This window comes from Ixodes scapularis, unplaced genomic scaffold, assembly GCF_016920785.2.
Source record: "Ixodes scapularis isolate PalLabHiFi unplaced genomic scaffold, ASM1692078v2 PGA_scaffold0__279_contigs__length_252992795, whole genome shotgun sequence".
Classification (NCBI taxonomy): Eukaryota; Metazoa; Arthropoda; class Arachnida; order Ixodida; family Ixodidae; genus Ixodes; species Ixodes scapularis.
Genome location: NW_024609835.1, coordinates 136,679,006 through 136,698,943, shown reverse-complemented (window position 1 = coordinate 136,698,943; position 19,938 = coordinate 136,679,006). Strand labels below are relative to the sequence as shown.

General features: G+C 40.7%; 1 protein-coding gene across 2 annotated transcripts in view; it reads right to left on the bottom strand.

Annotated features, from left to right (window-relative positions):
- Window positions 1-694: 694 nt before the first annotated feature.
- LOC8035728 (roundabout homolog 1) overlaps window positions 695-19,938 on the bottom strand; it is a 219,573-nt gene continuing 200,329 nt past the window's right edge. Inside the window, exons 12-23 of one of the 2 annotated variants that reach the window (XM_029995107.3) lie at window positions 17,823-17,938; window positions 17,476-17,647; window positions 17,175-17,336; window positions 17,058-17,085; window positions 16,780-16,944; window positions 14,739-14,901; window positions 9,969-10,059; window positions 9,801-9,875; window positions 9,485-9,681; window positions 6,320-6,659; window positions 5,057-5,164; window positions 695-3,197 (exon numbers count right to left, since the gene is read on the bottom strand). In XM_029995107.3, coding sequence (XP_029850967.2) covers window positions 2,938-3,197; window positions 5,057-5,164; window positions 6,320-6,659; window positions 9,485-9,681; window positions 9,801-9,875; window positions 9,969-10,059; window positions 14,739-14,901; window positions 16,780-16,944; window positions 17,058-17,085; window positions 17,175-17,336; window positions 17,476-17,647; window positions 17,823-17,938 — 1,877 coding nt within the window. In that variant the 3' untranslated portion in view covers window positions 695-2,937. The remainder of the gene's footprint in view (window positions 3,198-5,056; window positions 5,165-6,319; window positions 6,660-9,484; window positions 9,682-9,800; window positions 9,876-9,968; window positions 10,060-14,738; window positions 14,902-16,779; window positions 16,945-17,057; window positions 17,086-17,174; window positions 17,337-17,475; window positions 17,648-17,822; window positions 17,939-19,938) is intronic. The other variant, XM_029995108.3, reaches the window with a different exon arrangement.

Sequence of the window (19,938 nt, the reverse complement as noted above, 5' to 3'; positions counted from 1 at the left end):
TACCCGCCCCCAAGTGGGTAAAAAGGCGGCGCATACTAGAAAGGTGTAGTGGGATCAAGGACTGACCAGCAGCGAGCGTAGAAAGGTCCCGGATCTATTCGGCGGCGCTGCGGTCTTTACGGGCCCGAGGATCCGAGCGGTTCCGAGCGTTCCGAAGGCCTTCGACGAGAAGGTTTGGCTTGTGGTTTGTCCGTTTGGCGGTATAGCAGCGCGAAGTGGCTCCCGTTCTGAACTGATATTTACGCCGTGTTTGCTTTCGCTTGGGGCCAATGAAGTTCCATGGCGAATTAGTGTTTAATCGCGCAGCAAATGCAATGCGAGCCTCCCTGGTTGCCCTTCATACAGCCTATCCAGAACATGCTTTAGTTGATCCCTCTCGAGCCGTCGACACGGAGTGCGGCAGCCGTGAGCGCTCCTGAGCTCACTACCTCTCCTCTAATTCAGGGCCACTCAGGCGACCAAGGACATCACGAAGGAGGTTATTTTTCGCTCTTTTTTTGTAATTTTAATTTGCGTATAACTTTTAAAATAAAGCGAAATTCGAAAAAAGAAAAGTTTCATTAAGTTACTATGTTGAGTGCGCTCAGGTTCGGTGCAAGTTCAAAACCAGTAGAAAAGTTCTTGCAGGGCATCCCTAAGTGACTGCACTGCTTAAAAAAAATGAAGCGGAGTTTTTTTTATTTTTTAACGAGAAGTATTTTATTCGAGATGATTAAAGTACGGCATTCCAAGGCTATTTGAAAAGTCTGCAAGGTTTTAAAACTATGTTTTTATTCATCGCTGGAAGCAAGGTCTTCGGTCCGTGCGAGGAACTTTCTCGAACGATTGAGTGCTCCAGCTGTTCTATCAGCACAGCCGAGAAGTCGGAACTCACGCCCCTCCCTCAACCTCAAACTTGTGAGTCTGAGGCTTACGAACTCACTCACTCTCACCTCGCATCTGATCTGTGAGGGTGAGTAAAGTGAGTGAGTGCACTCATCAGTGAGTTATGGCAAGGTATTGTCAGCACTCGGGAATCACAGGAAAATAAACTTAACAAAGGTTTATTGCATAGCGCAAAGATGTGACGGAAGACGAAGAGCTCCTGAACAGTTGCTCCTTTTTGTTGCCTCCTCTGGGCGGGGAGGTGGGCTTGTGGGCAGAAATTTCCGAAGGGAGACACAAGGAAATTGTTCTTCGCAGGTTCTCGACGATCGGAGATCTACCAAGGGCACAACACAGGTGCTAGTCCTTATCGTTCATTCCGCACATTCACAAACACCAAGGGGAAAAGTTTGATGTTAGGGCACATTTTCTTGCATGTAGTGTCTGGGAGTATCTGAGCACACGGTAGTCCGGACCCAGTTTCCCCTCAGCAGTGACTCACAAACACCGGTGAACACAGTGTAAGTCACATTTGCACCTCACGAGCCGATCGGCAACCATTGTAGAGGTCCAGGTTGTCTAGCCCTAACAGTGTCTACATGAGTTCTGGACATTGAGCCCGATGAAATTCTCCTCTATTCTCCATGACGTCAGTGCTTGCCACCCCCTTTGCATCGCTTCCCTCTCCTCATCACTTTGAGCATGCTCTGAGATTTGAAAAAAAAAGTAGTTTTTATTCTCACCACGCAATTATCAGTAGGAACCAGTATTGTATGATTTTGACAATAAAGGGAGGTCAGTGTACCTTTTGACTTGTATTTCTTTTCCTTGCAGCGTTTGACAGGATATTTTTCGTGTTTTTCTTTCATAACATAACTAGAATTCATTTTTTTCATGTGCGACATCTGTTACAATGAGTGCTAATGTTCAAGGGGATGGTCCCTGGCCAATATCCAAACCAACCTCCAATGTCCAAATCAATAGAAGGCAAGAGTGAAACACTGCAAACCAATGGTTGATTTGCGTGCCGAAACAAGGCTTTGAAAACAAACTTAAAAAAAAGCTTATGCAGGTAAGGTTTATTTATTGTTCTTTAATATTTGATATATGAAATGAGGTATTTGGCACTTTGTGTATTAACCTCTCATTTTTTTTACATTTTTAGTACCTGTCGTTTTCGTCACGTCTGAACGTTCAGAAAAGTAACGGATAGAAGCGCGTAGTTGACTTTTCTGTTGTGGAGGTAGTGCACCCTGGGCTGTACAGGTTATTTTTCGATTTTCTTTTTGCAGGCTGCAAAATTTTTATATTAATTGCATTAAGAATTCTTTATTATCATATTTACTCGAGTAATTTGCGCACTGTTTGTAAACAGAAATTGTATGTCTAATTGCTTCCAGCAAAGGACGTGAGAGAGATAATCATTTGCATAAACGTTATCGGCGCCGCAGGACATCTTGCAAACAAACCATTTAGATTTTTCATACCCAACCCGCTCGCCTTCACCAAACCATTTAGATATTTCATAATTTACTTAGCACCTTTTAGAAAATGCAGTTACTGGCTAACATAAAATCTACAGGAAAGCAGATGCATGGGTGTTGATCTTGAACAGCATGCAAATTATCCGAATAGGTAAATGCAGTGTTTTGCGCGATGATATGAAGGCTTTTTTTAGAAAGGAATTTCCTCATCAAAGTGATACGTACCGTACTAAGTGGCAGTTATCCTGCGACATCATTTTTAACATTCTTTCAGAGAGCTAATCTGAACATGCTTCAGGAATATGAGAACCTAATGCAAAAGGGAGGGCACAAACATCTTTGTGAAGAGACTTGATTGGTTAGAGAGCCTTTAAAGTAATTTAACTTGGAGCAAATTGTCTTTGATAGAAGCTGGACCAACTATTCCTGACGTGTGAATAGAACGCCTGCATGCACTGTCCTTTTTTTTTAAAAAAAAGAGAGCTCGTACATTGTTTTAATGCAGACATGAAAACTTTCTCGACAGATCTTGAGCGTCCGCCTTGACGCATAGTTTGAGAATTTGAAGAAAAGCTCTTACTGGAATTCATCAGCGTGGATCCCGTTGCTGTTTCAATCGAGCTTTTGTCAAGTTTTCGTAGGTGTTTTTTATACCGTAGCTGTTTATTAACCGAGCTGTGGAAATAATTGACCCGTTGGCCTGCAGGCCAGCATTTTGTGCAGCCAAAGCAACAGCGTTGGCGAAATCTACTTCGTTGTAGACAGTGTCATCATAAGAACTTGCACCACTGGAGCGACCACTTGTGCAGGAGCTGTTGCTCTGCTCCGTCATGCTTGCCCACGATGGCGCTGGAAGGAGTATAGGAGGCCAGAAAATAAGAATTTAGATGTGTTGTTTTCCAGCAACAAGAACCCCGAGCTAAAAGCACTAGTCCAAGCAGCATTGAACATTCACTGCCATGATCTTTTGCTTTTGCTTTTTAAACTAAATATGTCCAATAAAGCTAACACTCCAAAACTCTACACTTTTGTGGGCCTTTAATTTAAAAAAATGCCGTATCAAAGAAATCCACAGTTTTATTGAAGGTGCATCCAAGTGGAGACAGGTCACTAGTGTGTACTAGTCTTTGAATAAGCTGGCTTTTTATGGCTGCATATTGAGCTTTGAAGGAATTTGAAGGAAAATTATCTACTACCATAGATAATGGCAACTCATGAAGGGCGATAAAGTTAGGAATGCCTTGTTGTACGATATGCTCCTGTTTAACTCTGGAATTCGGGCTTTGCGAATGTACAAATTTTAGAGAATACAATATTCTATGTTTGATATGTAAACATTCGGACCACAAAAGCAAAAAAATTTACTCCAGGTCCAGGTTTCAAAGACATGCAAATGCGTTTCTAGTACTATCCAGTGATGACACAGTGAAGTTTGTCTTTAAAGAAGCCTCACAATGGCAACTTTTGCATCAACGCTTAATATATTATAGTAGCTTTTTGCTTCAAGGAGGTTGGTAGGCAAGTACGCTTGTAACTGTGCACAGAAGTAATCTAGACAAGGTCAAAGTCTTGAACTGCGTGTTATTAGGTACATGCATACTAAACACCATTGTGGATTATGAGCAGGAAATTTCAAACATCATTTTCCTTAAGACATCTGGCCACCAAGCAAATTTCTACCAAGGAATGCTTGCATCTTTCTAGTAGAACGGCTTATGGGCTTACAACCTCTGTTCTTATCTCTGAAATATTAATATGAATAGGTTGTTTGCACATGACGTCAATCCGCCATTTTGTTGTTAGTTTGGTTTTTCAAACAAATTTACTACATTGAAGGATTACATCGTAACCGGTTGAAATGATGTCAGCGGTGCTTTACGCATTTGAGAAGGCATGTAAATCCTTGAAATGCTCGAGTTTGGCACACGCCAGACATATCGCAACAACAAAATGGTGGACGAAATTACGTCAGTGAAAACACCCTATTATCTTGTGCAGGGGGACGAGCCACCTTACATCATTATGCTAGCATATTTTGAATTATACATCCACCAGATGCATACACGGAGCCATACCCTGCCTCTTTTATGTGCAACGCTAACGCAAAATTACCAGTCATATTGGGGAGGAGGAGCGACCGTGACGCCCCAAGCGGTTAACTTTAGAACTACACGGATGGGGACAACAAATACAATGACTCAACGCTCGGCCGACATAACCGAACGCGGCGTCAGCGTTCGGCTGGGGTTCGTGTTCTCCGGTGAGGGGGAGGAGGGGCTCTTTTGTTCCGACTCCGGCCTGCATGAACAATGCAGCATGCACGATCCCAGCTCAGCACAAAAGCCGAAGTGGGTCGGCTCGCATTCTCTGAGGATAGATCCGGCACTTAACGTCGCTTCGTCGATTGTTAGTATTTTTTACAGTAAACTGTGCCCCGCGCTATATTGTAGAAGATGATATGGACATGCCCATAAGGCCTGTTGGTATGTGCACAGGCCTTGTGTTGAGTAAACACCGAGCTCTGGGAAACAAACGGGTCAGAGCACCCCCTATAGTTCGATCTCCTGCCCAATACCGTGTTACGATGAAGTCCTAATGTTTAGTATCGGTATTTCATGCTAAAAGGAAAGAAAGATCTTAAGCTAAAACTCAATTGAAATACTTAACTAATCGTGCTGCATGAAGTGAGTACAGCGTGTCTAACTTACCATGACTTGGTGCATAGTCTGTGTCTCCAGCCACACTAGACTCTAAGGACTGTGGCCGTGTAATATCTTCCGCATCCGACTCTCCGTCCATGGGATGATAAATATGTCCTGGTTCAACAGAAGGATTGGGTTGTGTCAGTTGGTTTTGCATGAACCTCAGCCACGATTCTACGCCAATGAAAGATGGAGAAGGAAAGCATACAGACATTTGTAATTTCTTCACAGGTGGCTGATACGTGAAGCTTTTGCATGTAAACTTGGGTTCAAAGTAATTGGGATGGCAAAGCTGTGATTCAATATCTCAAGACAGTGCCCGCCTTAAAATGCTGTCACTTGTGTCTCGTCTATGTGAGGCAATTTGGCCAGTGCAGTACGACTAAACTAGCATTTTTTCATGCGTATCATGAAATTCATGACATGCGAGTCAATGATGCAAGCTTTATGCTAACGCACTCAGACATTGGACCCCTTCAAGTTATTTTCATAAAGCGTGAATAGAGGCACTATCATGAGAAGTGTGCGACTTATGATGTATGAGGGGCAGCAGAGAAAAGATAGTAAATTTTGTTACTTTTTTGTATAAACATAAATTGCAGGTGCAAATGACTTACACAAAGGAACTGTTAGCAGCTTTTCCCCGTTGTCATACAATGTCATATGAATGTCATACATAATGACATTCAAATGACCATATGAATGTCATGCTTCTTATGAAATTTGCGGTTTCGAATGCATATTTACCCAGATTTAGAGGCAATTCAAAGATTTATATCTAGGAACACGGGCTGGTTCCGAGAATTCTACAAACTGGAAGACTTTGAATATGACTGCCGTGAAGTTTCCAATATAAACACATACACATACCCTAACCATGGTTCTTAAAAAGTATGAATGAACTTTAGTTAATTAAAAAACTGAGAGCGGCAATTATCCCCCTACTAAGTGTCTGCACGAGAACATAACCTAAATGCAAAAATGCATTTCGCATAAGTACCATAGTCTATTTTTTTTAAATGCGAAAAAAACATAATTTGAAACATCCGGCATGTATACTGCTCTGCCTACTTCTCGTCCTAACATATATTGCATCTGGTACATATCAATCTGCCAGAAGTTTGAATTGCCCAAATGTAGGAAAAACAATTTTCATTAGAAATCCTGAAATTTGTGAAGATGGGGAGGACGTGTCTAACCAAAAATCTTTCTTTTTACAAGCCATGGGATAAAATGAAGATTATTACAACTGCAAATTAATTTACTGACCCTGAAGTGCCGCACGGTTCGGCCCAGACACCTCCAGGGCGGGTTTTAACGAGTGCGACTCGCTGACTAGCGACGGGAGGGACGACTGCACTCCTCTATCCATGAGAGTCTGGCAGAAAGGTGACGGCTGTGTCTGCAGCTGTGATTGCAACGGAGGCCTCAGCAGTGGCCTGAGATCTCTCGTGGCGAAGTGAAGGCCCGTGCTGGGGTCCGCGTAGCAGGCCCCGATGCTGTTGCTGGATTTGTTAAGGCTAGCCCTAGGGGAGGGACCCGCGAACCTGGGGGCCCCTTGCATCACCCTCGCACTGCTGAGGGAGGCCTGGGAGCAGCCTGAGAGCAGCTGCACATGAAAATCAGAGAACATCATTGGGCAATTTGAAAGCAGGTCATTTGCGTAGGAAGATTTGTCATATCAGCACTCTCTACGGAATTTTGAGATCAACTACTATAAAGCATGATGCAACCAGTTTTCTTTTTTTGATACTAGTACTAAAACTCCAATATACTAAATATTATATATAACTAAAAAAATACGCCCCTAGACAGTGACTAATATGGTACCTATTTTATTTCTGTGTGATGTATAGTTTTTACACAGAAACTTGGGCTGGTGTGAAAAAGTAAAACACCCTGTAGATTTTAGGCATAGTACTTTAAAGTAATAGACCACTGTACTTTTTTAAAGTCAATGTAGTGTCAGATAATAAATGTATAACATGCCATGTATTAAGAAAATGAATCCCACTTTAATTCCTCTTATTAGTATGGGATGCATAGAAAAAAAAAAATCAACGAGTGCCGGTTGCACACATCAGAGAGAAGGCTACATATTTCGTACTGCACCATCGTTCAAGATATACAATGTCTAGAAACCATGTGATTTAATGCATGAGACTGATCAGTTTTAACTGCCACCATCAGTAATGAATTTAGTAGTAAACATATTGTATATTCACATGTACACACTAGGTTTGGCATGAGTGATGAAACTTTGAAGTTGCAATATTTTCATAGCACATATTCTTCACTGCAAAAGCTTTCTCCCCTGTAGATTGGTCAGTAGGCCAAGAAATCTAGACATGTTAACGTAGAAGAATCGAAGAAAGAATAAAAACAGCTCAGGCGATGGTCTCCAGTATCTCGATCTTCGTTTCCATCTTTTTCTGACCAGCATTTGTTGGGCCTTCCAACAACGATCCCGGAAACCAGTTCATTCATTTTTCAGTTCACATTAAAAACTGGTAAAACATGGAATCATTCGTTCTTTCCTTTCATCTTCTCGCGCCAAATCCTGTTTTCACTTTGTTGGCTTGAGCATTGCAAAACCACAAGAACGTCTCCTGAAAGCTGGATATCCACTAAATCTACTCAGTACCATTCTTGTTCAGTTTATTTTAGCTACCCAAATGCCCCGTGCTCCACGCAGTAAGACCACCTGTTATCTCAATCCCATATGTGCACAACTCTACACACAGGGTGAAGGGAATAGCAGCGCGCTTCAATACTTCAGTTGTCTTCTCGTGCAAGTTACGCCTAAAACAACTTTGCAGAAAAGTGAACAACTACGAAGCCCCTAAAGGATGTTCCATCAAACATGCCAATCAGACCGTTCCCTGTGAGGAGCGGGTGGTATACTCCATCCGCTCTTCACAGGTGACCGATACATTGGCCAGTCAGGGTGTTGCCTGAACACCCACCTAAGAGAAAACGCCCTCGAGGTTTCCCGTGCCAAAAGGGACTCAAAGCTCCATCCCAGGTTACCAGCCAGGGGCTTCGGAGGTATATCTGACGTGTATGTGCGACGTCTGGGGGCTCATGTCGCGTCGTGTTGTCCACCTCTATCTCTTTTTTTTCTCTCTCTCTCTCTCTCTCTCGCTATATATATATATCTATTTATATCAACGACCACTGACGAAGCGCAGTCCAGCGAAATGAAGGCTGCAGTCTTATAGAATCTTCGGAGGCTCCAACGCTGTATAGCTTGGTGTTGGCACTTTCCGTACATGGTCTGTCTTTCGCGTCGGATTAGCCTGTGGCGCCTCGTCGCCTATCGAGTGTGGCTTCAACATGCAGCAGCCTCATGGGTGGTGGGAGGGGAGAAGAGGAGGGGGGGTGCGGTCGGAACAGCTAAAACTGTGGGGGCATGCCCCCACTGTTTTAGAACCTGCAAGATCGGCTGCCCCCACAGCACCCCCCCCCCCCCCCCCAACCCGCGTTCCGGAGCCCCTGACACCAGCATAATTGGGAGACACAAGAACAAGCTCGGCCGAGAGATTATTGAAGCATACAGGATAGCTGGTGACGAGCACAACATCACTGCCGCTTCTCTTCGGTTGTTCAGGGTTGAGATGAAATACCTGAAGCCAGAACTGAATTAGTCAATGGGCTCGTCTATCTGGATTGTCAATAGTTTTTCTTCTTCCTACTCACTTCCCTTTTCTTTATCTTCTAGTTTATTTCGGGAGATTTGCGTCTTTTTTCGGGTGTTTTTTCATGTACTTCTTCTTTTGTTTAAAAAGTCGGGAGAGGACTGTACGAAATGAAGGAGACATCAGTAAATGTTCGTTGCTAGTTGAAACAACTTTGCTGTCTGTCCTTGTCCCTAAGTGTCTTTATTCTTTCTTTGAATTTTTGTATTTTCACCAACCTGCTCTTTATTTTTTGTATGTTAACATAATTTGCATTAAAATTTCCAAATAACTGTTATCTTGCCGATGACATTATACTATCAAAATAATTTTCCCGCCACTTTCAGATTCTTCATACTAAAACAATGCTAGAAATACCACCAGGTAGACAAAGTATGCGTTGATTATATACACTTTAGCTAAATCACAATGTTTGGGATATGTGCACCTTTTCAGAGCATTTTATTTTGTGCATACCCTGATATCCTGAGAGACAGCCTACCTCAAAAGGTAGCCCATCCCTTTGTTAATCGTTCTTGAAGGGCATGGTCTAGGGCAGCTGAATGAAGAAGCAAGTCTTACGTCTTCCCCAAGCTAATCGGCTCTCCTTCAGGATATTGTATGCAGACTTTTATTTTTATTTCTAGAAGTTAGAATAATATAATAAACATGTCACAAATGTTTCAAGTGTTGCTCTTTCTTGTTTGATACCCGGTAATATGGCCCTCAAGGTATGAAAAAGGTACAGTGCGTCTACCTTTTGCTTTAGTTGCCTACTGTGTGGCGACACTCCCCGATGCGAAGCGGGGGTGTTGGGTGCAGAGCCAACGTCGCTTGGAGGCTGCTCCGGAGGTGGGGGAATAATCTCGGCCCAGTTCATCATGGGGCCCTTGGGCATGGCATTTCCTCTTGAGAGTTTTCGCCGGCTCTTCTTTATGGGCATGCCATATTCGTCTATGAATTAGAGAAAAGTTGAGACTAAAATCTAAAAGGGGGAACTGACTACTATAAAGAGATATGTTGGTCCTTTTTTTTTTGCAGCAGCAGGTCCCTTCTTGGTGAAGGTCTCCTACCTGTTGTGTAGCTTCCAGAATCACTGACTGGGCTTGTGAGCTTGTCAGACTCGAGCAGTCGGTTTGTAATGCCTTCTGTTATAAACGAAATGTAAAGAATGAGATCTCTAGATTTGAAAACACTTTTTGGGGTTAGGTGCAAATAACTGGGAAATATATAATGTATACCTTCGTTTGATCTCCTCAACTCAAGATCAAAAGCCTTGTCCGATAACCGGCCTCCTTCTTCACCAGAGCTACCGCTGCGCCCGTCTTGACCCTGAAAATAGGAAACCGAGACTCAAACCGCAACCATAACCGCAACCGAAAACCGTTTAGGAACGAAATTTTTTCAGTAACCGGAAGCGGAACGAAACCGTTATTTTAAGTTCATAGAAACCGTAACCGTAAATTATTTATCGGTAACCGATATTAATCGATATCAACCAAAAAAAAATATTACTTTTTCTTAAGAATGATCTTGAGGAGGGATCTTCAAATGGTCGTGGTAATTTGACAGAGTTACCGGCAGCGAGTGGTGCATCTGGTAATACATTTCCGTTCAATCTAAATTTAGGATTAAGAATACTTAGTTGTAAACACTGGTCGAGGTTATAGTGAAAACTCTCTATTTCTAAATCTGCCACACTCCCACAATCGCTACATGTATTCAGTACGTGTCGCCTTCAGGCTATTACCTATAAATTCGAATTTTGAGATGTTCATCCTTTAAAATTACCGATGTTCCTGACCTGCAGTGCCAGTATGATGAAACGAGGTAAATTGACCATCATGCAGAACTGGCGGAAAAGAAAGCCTGATGTTTATTTCGTCTGAAACGTGTAGCGAGTGAAGATTTTGGAACAACACAGAAGGAAAAAAAATGTTAGAGGTTTTACGTTGATTTTCGGATGTAAGTGACATTATATATATACATATATATATAATCTTTACACTACATTGTGTTGGATCTCTCTTTTCACCCTTTGCTTTCATATATATATATCTATATATATATATATATATATATATATATATATATAGAAGAAAAGAACCCTTAGTGAAAACAGCAACAACGGACGATTTAAGCTTCGAAGTTTCGGCCGGAGTCCTGCCTTCGTCAGGAAGACTACGGCCGAAACGTCGAAGATTAAATCGTCCGTTGTTGCTGTTTTCACTAAGGGTTCTTTTCTTCTTCTATACCCACGCCTTCGGCCCCCCGCCACCATGCCCGTTATATATATATATACAACGGGCATAGTGGCGGGAGAACAAAGGCGTGGGTATATGACTGTCAAGAAAAAAACCCTTGGTGAAAACAGCAACGACGGACGATTTATTCGTCGACCTTTCGGCCGGAGTCCGGCCTTCGTCAGGAAGGCCGGACTCCGGCTGAAACGTCGAAGAATAAATCGTCCGTTGTTGACGTTTTTACCAAGGATTCTTCTTTCTTCTCAGTTTATATATATATATATGGGCATGTTTGCTTGGAGGCCGACGGTGTGGAAGACAGAGTGCGGGGTAACGGTGGAAAACAACCCGGGACGATTTTATTCGACGTTTCGACCAGAGGCAGGTCTTGTCATTCCTGACGAAGACTTGCATCAGGTCGAAACGTCGAATACAATCATCCTGGTTTGTTTTCCGCAGTTACCCTGCATCTCTCTCTCTCTCTCTATACATATATATTGGCGGTTTCATTTGGATTCGGGCAACGAAGTGCCGTCATATTTTTTATTTTGCTTCAAATTTTTATATTTAGTATCGCATTTTCCAAGAAGAACAATCCTTTTTATTTTAATGTCCTGCCACGTCTAGTTTCTGAGAAAAATATCTGAAAGAGGCGGGAAAGAACGACGAGGTTTTGACGATTGTCGTGTGTGGCGTTTTTGAATCACTCTGAATCTCAAAGTATTCAAAAGAGAGCGTCTATATTTTTTTAGTGTGATATATATGCAAGTAGGTAAGTCGAAATTATAACTACTATTTATTATTTGTCGCTCCAATCTTTGTAAAAATTCCCAAACACGCCTCCGCGAACAACTGTGACCTAAATTGAGGATTTTTTTTTTAGTAGACTATGTTTAGTATTGCTTTTAAAATAATACCACGTATAGAAACTTTCATTGCCTTCCAAATTAAGCAAAGTATGTGTTTTTATCATGTACGAGTACTGAGAAATAAATTATGAAAAAGAGCAGGTTTTCGCTTTTCGTTTAATTTTTGCACGCTGTATAAAAAAAAAGACATTTTTCATTTTTTTTCTTTTTATCGCGTCGCGTTCTTTTCACACCCTTCTTTTACCCAGATTAAATTTCGTTAGAGGTATACGCACCGGTTTTCAGTTTTAAGTTTCTAAATATGCTAAAAAAAACAAATGCCGATGGTTTTAACGATTGTCGTGTGTGGCGTTTTTGAACCACTCTCAATCTGAAAGTATTCAAAAGAGAGCTTCTATATGTCTATTGTGATATATATGCAAGTCGGTAGAATGGAATTCCAGCTAATATTTATTATTCGTTGATCCAATCTTTGTAAAAATCCCCAAACATGCCTCCGCGAGCAACTATGACCTAAACTGTGGATTAGCTTTTAGTCGACTATGTTTAGTTTTGTTTTTAAAGTAACACCATGGTGTAGAACCTTTCATCGCCTTCCCCATAATGCAAAGTTTGTGCCTTAATCACGTACAAGTACTGAAAAATAAATTGTGAAACAGAGAAGGTTTTCACTTTTTGTTCAATCTCAGTACGCTGTATAAGAAAACAAATTTATCGCGTTGCGTTTTTTTACATTCTTTTGTAGCCAGCATACATTCCGTTAGAGGTATATGTACTGGTTTTGAGTTTTAAGCCGCTAAATATGCTAAAAAAGAGCAAATGTCGATGGTAGGCTTATGGCTTATAGCTGTATATTTTATTCTTTATTATAATAATCTAAGGGTCGTTTAATAAATAATCATATAAAAGACATTGATGTCGTTAGGCGTATAATAACAAGTTTACAATTCCCAAACGTCTAAACACTATAAAATCGCAACTGCCGAAAGCAGGTTTTCAGACAAATTCCTCCGGTGCCATGACTGGAGAGGCTTCAAGCCTAAACCCTACGCGCTACATAATCTATACTACGTTAGAAATATCAAATACACTTCATATTCGAAGCCTAGATTTTTGAATGCGAAATTTTATATTTCGAATGCAGAATTGATGTTGATAACAGAACAGAATAATTGTTTTAGCATATTTAAAGGCTTTAAACTTAAAACCAGTGCACATACCTCTAACGGAATGTATTCTGGGGAAAAAAAAGGTGTGAAAAAACGCGACGCGAGAAAAAAATAAATAAAAAAAGGGTTTTTCTCTTTTATACAACCTGCTGAAATTTAACGAAAAGTTAAACCCATCTGTTTCATAATTTATTTCTCAGTACTCATACACGATAAAGGCACACGTTTTGCTTAATTTTGAAGGCACTGAAAGGTTTTACAAGTGGTATTATTTTAAAAGCAATACTAAACATAGTCGACTCAAAAAAACAAAAATCCGCATTTTAGGTCACAGTTGTTCGCGGAGGCATGTTTATGGATTTTTACAAAGATTGAAGCGACGAATAATAAATAGTACTTATAATGTCGTTTTACCTACTTGCATATATATTACACTAAAAATGTAGACGCTCTCTTTTAAATTCTTTGAGAATGAGAGTGACTCCAAAACGCCGCACGGCAATCGTAAAAACCTCGTTGTTTTTCCCGCTTCTTTGACATATTTGTTTTCTCAGAAACTAAACATATCAGGACATTAAAATAAAAAGGTTTGTTATTCTTGTAACATACGCCACAACATATAGAAATTCGAGGCAAAATAAAAAATACGACTTGCCTGAATCCAAATGAAACCGCCCTTACATAATCTTTTTTGCGTTCGCCATTTTTTTTTTCTTTTTTCTTTTGAAAGGAGAGGGTGAAAAGAGAGGGCCATCATAAACTAGTGTAATGAACAAGTGCTGGAGTTAGAAACGTGTACAACTTTTGACCAATTAGAAGTACTAAGACGTGAGTTCTTGTTTTGTGAAGGTCCCGTTGTTGGAGGCGGATTGGTGGCTGAGCGGTCTAGCGCACAGCAGTTAGGAGCACGTAGAGCGGAAGGTCGCGCTGCATAACCTAGGATCCTGGGCTAAATCCTTACCCCTGCACGTTTCAATCTGGATGTGCATCGTAACGCCGTGCAATCGTGTATCACTACTGCGGGGTACATGTTAAAGTCCCCAGGCTAGCGGTTGTACTGCACTGGCTAAATTGCTCATTTACAGCTGAGAGGCAAATCGCTCGTTGTAGGCAGAGTAAAACATACCCACAAACAATTTTTTCCCGTTGTTGGATATCTGGGACTACTTTAAACCTTTTATTATAAAACGGCTGTCTAGCACTCCAATAAAGCAACTTATATGAGAAAAAGGAAATAAACGGTTTCTAGGAACGTTTTTATAAGCTGAAACCGTAAAACTTAAAACCGTAAAAAACCGGTACGAAACCGATATCAACAGGAAACGGTAACCGTAACCGAAACGTTATAGTTTTCGGTTTGAGTCCCTGATAGGAAATGCTAAGTAGCTTGTCCTTAACTGGTACTTTACATTCATCTCAGGAGCGTCCATATACCCATGTTTAAACTAATAAAAATATTAAAAGCAAAAAAGGGTTCTAAAACCTACTTCAAATATATGCAAATAAGCTACAATATTAGTGAAGAAAATTTGGTATCACTATGTCTTAAAACCATATGAAAATCGATGAAGATAAAACAAAGCACTGTGCATCTGTTTAAGTGCTCTTATGCCATAAGTACTTGGAAGCGCATAACATCTGTTCATGTGCTTATATGACATAATAATATACTACAATAATACACATAGTGTCTAATCATGCACCAAGATCAAATGCTCCTTGACACTCACGGAACCACTGAAGCTTTTGTGGAGTGAAGGATTTATCAATGTAGTTGTGGCATAGGGCTCAGGGACTGAAGGAAGGCCTTTTTTGTAGAAAGTTGTCAAGTTGTGTGTATCAACCTCTGCATAGTCGGGAGCATTGATGCCACAATGAAGTGGTGCATAGACACTAAAATAAAAGAGAAGTAAAAAAGAGAAGTAAAAAATAAAAGAGAAGTTTAATAGGTGGTGAACATCATGCAACCAATATATTTCAGTATTTTATTCTGAACTTGAACATAATTTAGTATTCACACTATAAAAAACATACTTGAAATATATTTACATATTTACTTTTGCTTAACTGTGCATAATGCTTATAAAACTTTTCTAACAAAATATTTCACCTTGTATGCAGGATAGTTTTCAATTATGATGATGCTCTTTTTTCAGTTTAATTTTTTAAAATTCAACTTTAAGCTAACTGCATCTTGCAATAGTGTAACTAGCAAAAGTTAAAGGTTAATTTATCCTATCATGCTGGTAACTACCTGCATTTCGATTCCCACCACCTAACAGAATACTTCCAATCATTTGCGAGATCTGCTGAGCCGTTCTGGGAAATTAAATGCTAGCTTCTGCTCTTAAGAAATAATTGTAGTGCTATTGATTTGTTCGGAAAGTAAGAGTATTCCTGATCTTCACAAACAATCTGTGTTAATTCACAAGCATGATTGCAAAAAAATACATTAGAGCAACTTGGAATGCAACTAGATGGGGCCCCAAAATTAGGTTAGGAACTCCATTCAAGCCATATAGTATTGCACAAATTGAAATTAATTTCCAGGCTTAAAGATTCACATCTGAGAGGGGTATACAGCGTGGTGTGGTTTAAGAAGTGAATTGAGAGGGCTATCATAATGTCACTTATGAGAATGAAAGAAATTGGTATACAAGATTCAAGAGATATTAGAGCGACAGGGCAGAAGCAATCTATTCTATGCACTTAAAAACGACGAACCTTCTCAGGCACATTTCAGAGGCCGCAATGTTTTTACTTTGGACGTGATAACAGTGTATAGGTGACACAAAGGTTCATTAAAAGTTGCTCATTTTACGACATGGAGCAACCTCTTGCAGCATGAAGTAAGGCCATCTAGTGGGCGTTTACAACGAAGTAAAAACTAGATGTCGTGGGTCCTTATCTTTCACTCTGCACTGCTGAACGCATGACACTTCTAATGGGTGAATGATCCTATTTAGCTGCTGTCGAGGAACGATGCTCCATAGAAAGGTTTTTGTTTTTACTATTTATGATATTTGAATAAAATTCCTAAATTTTACGGAGTGAAATATAAGGACCCACGACATCTAGTTTTTGCCTTTTTAAACATGTGGCTAGTTCTGACATGCATTACTTGTTTTGCATGATTGATGTTCTAATGTAATGCAGCATGTTTATTGCATCATGAGGTGTGGCAATTAGGTAGACAATCATGCATAAAGCCAGCCTATCTATATTTTATGGAACACTGGTATATTCAAATACCGATTCAAATAGTCATACAATTAGTAGGTCTGTTCTGTAATGCATTGATATATATATATATATTCCAGTTTCATGGAAATAACATAATATTCATAAAACTCACTCCACAAAGAATGCTTCTTATATTCACTAAACATCCTGAACCAAACTAAAAAGCTTTGTTGGGCTTTTAGGGTAAACCCTGGTTGCAACATTATATAAATTGACTCAAGCAAAATAGCATGTAAAACTAGACATTGTTTCGTTTTGGGAAATCAATAAGAGAAGCATTTCAAAACATTCAATAATATCCACAGTTGGTTACTTCAGCAATGTTGCCAGTTGCTGCACTCAATGCAAACCATTTTATAATATAGAAGTTTAGGAAGCTTTTGTTTAACGAAATCAAAATATTAGAGACACATTTGTATTGCTTTGCTATTCATTTGGGTCCCATTCTTTGTCTACCACTAGTGTTTGTTCCCATTCCACATTTTGTACAAGCAATTGAAGTAGTGGTAAAAACGATCAGTTATTTACCTGGAGTAGTTAAGATCATTGGAAGTGCAGTCCATCTTGTTAAGCAGCTTAGTCTCACAGAAGCCATCTTTAGAAGAATCGCAGGGCCTCCAGGCACTATGGTTAATCCACAAGGCCTCGTGCGGACTAAGACCCGTCCTGCCAGTTAGTGAATTGAAGCAGTTGCTGAGGAGGGTGCATCAGCAGTTTCATTCACAGTGGTGCTCTTGTAGTCATGCAGTTTCAACTAATCAAAAGCATTCTCAATCTAGGATGCAAAGGACTGAATTGCCTCTTACCTTAGGTCCTCTGACTTGTGAACTGGAACTGAAATAAAGAGTTAATATTAAAGTTGACTCTAGTGCTGGGGTGACATTTGTAGACACATAAAATGACTTCTGAACCCTTTTCCTCACCTGCTGTAATTGCCTTCTTCAGTTCGAGCTTTCGCTTGCGAACCACGAAGAGTACAAACATGCTGACGGCTATAAATGTGAGGCACCCAATGAGGGCAATGAACCACGACTGCTTCACAATGTTGTGAAAAGGAGTGGACAATGACGTTGAAGATGGGCTATCTGTTAATAAAGAAAGAGAGCACAAGTCCAACACATTAACTAAGATAGTGTCAAAATAAGAAGACTTTCTCAAAACACATTTTAATGTCCTTGCCTTCAAAATAATTCGCAAGGGTGGAAAAGGCGGCTCTGAACTCACGCATTCTGAAAAGGACTGGAGAACTCAGGGGCCCGCTGCCGACCGAGGTGTGAGCAACAATGCGAACTTTGTAAGAAGATCCCGCTTTGAGGTTTGTCACGAGCAGGGAGTTTGTCGTTGAGTTTGTACTCTTGTTCAAAAAGGGCTCAGACAGGTTTCCTGTTAGATAAACCTGCAATTCCACTGGCACATTTTTAACATGAAAGTATAGTGCCATAAGAAACTGGGGAAGAATGTATACTTGATAAGACATGCATTTATACATTAGTACTAGACACTTTGGAATCCCTTAGTTATGATTTGGGGTCAAGGCAGAAGAGGGGTGCAGGGAAACAGCTCAGACTCACATTATAGCCTTTCAGCTTTCCATTGCAGTGCTGAGGAGGAGGAGGAGACCAGAAGATTGTGGCAGTGGTAACATTCAACACATGAGCTCTAACATCTTCAGGAGCTGCCGTTGGAACTGGAAAGGTTTATGGATATGATTAAGATATATGGCATGTCACTCACAGGACCAGTATATACATCTCAAGTATATCTGTGCTGGCAGCTTTGCTGCATTGCTCCATGCATGAGTGTGTACATGAAGCATATGGCGCCTACTGCGATCATTGTTGTGTTGGCCAACAATATTGACATGTTCTTTTTTTGTTGAGCTGTATGTTGAATTAAAAAAAGATTGTCACAATATATATACTGAGAAATAAATTTTGTTTTCTGCTATAAGGACAAAGCAGACATTCAAATGTCAACGAGGGCACCTCAAGCATCTACATATTTAAAAATATCGGGGAAACTTTTGTGATCTCCAGTTTGCTCCAAACTTCTGCACATTTGGAACACACTGCCGACAACAGATATGGTCGGAATTTTAAGGGTTTACATTGCACACTTCTTTTTTTTTCTTTTTGCAAAGGTAGCACACCAGTGAATAATTATGCCAGCTTCTCCGCTGGAGTAGAATTGAGAGCAATGGTGGCAACACCACTAGTACCTGCATGATCAAGATCAATTATGGCGCAAATATGGTTCCCATAAAGTTACAACTAGGGTCCTGCACATCCGCGGATGTCCGCAGTCAACTGGCGGATACGTATAAAAATTAATCATATTTGGTGGATTGCGGATTAGATGCGGACGCCAGGGGCTGCGGATGCGGAGATCCGCCGGTCCCGATCTACCTTTTTTCCGAGGCGACCCATAAACGTGCGTGACTGCCGAGTGCAGACTGAAAAAGTGAGTTATACTATAAAGCGCACCATCGAATGGGTTTGCGGGAGCAAATTGCTTTCTTAGAAAAATGGTGCCAATCGAGAAGGAAATTGTTCTTTACTCCAAGAAAGACTTTATTCTACCAAGGATTGCTTTAGAGCATTCTATCTCGCCAAAAACGCTGTCCCTAAAAATAGTAAAAAATGCTGGGCATCAATCGTCCCGGAAAAGCGTGTCCTTGTTTGGCAGAGAAAGAGCGGAAGACATACTTTTGGCAAAGAAAACCCAAAATATACAAGCCACAAAAAAGTTGAAGAAACCACCTACCACAAGAATGAGGTACAAGTTTATGTACGTCATTCTTGTAGCAGAGTTCGTGCATGCTTTCCCAGTACTCTGAAGTGCACCAGCAGAGAGAGACTTCTTTTTAGCGGGCCTGGTAATTCAAAAGAGGTGACCCAGTCTGAATCTGTGTATCGTTGACGATATTCTGTTTCTACACCTTGAGCTCGATAAGTGAAACGTGCACGTGTGTGCGTCCTTTTTTTCTCGACAAATGGCAAGCTGCTGCTAAGTATATGGTTCGGAGTAGGCAGTTGCGGGTCCGTGTATAAAACGGAAACCGATAGATGTTACTATTATTGAATATTGTGACATTTTCCTAGCGATGTACTCCTGTATTTCCAAGTTTAAAGGAGTACTTCGCTGCGGTGAGTGTCCGCGCTTCCCCTCTTACGTTTTTTATCGTTTGACCGAAATAAAATAAATGTTATTGTCTGTCCTTCATTAATTTTCCTCTTTAGAAAATATGCGTCCGCTTAAAATGAGTAGCGGAAAATATTTTGTTCCCTTTTGAGCACATCTTCTTGGCAAAGTGTCGCAGACTCCCAGGAGGATCTGGTAAATGCGATCATCTTTCCAGCGATGCGAAGTATCTCTGGAAGAATCATCGCTTATAATGTAAATTATATAAAACAAAGCACGATAAAATGACCCCCCGTATACTAACTCTGAAAGTTATTTGTACAAAGATAAGTAGAAGGCTTCAAAGCTATGATTTTTATTCAAGCTTGATGTGTGAATCTGCGAATTGCGGGTCGTATGCAGTTCCAAATTTTGTGGATGCGGATCGCATGCATGTGGCACATGCATGTGGCATTGCATCGGCAAGAACATTGCCGATGCAATTCAGATGCGGATACAAAGTCTTCGTGTGCGGATTGGATGCGGATGATCAAATTGATATCCATG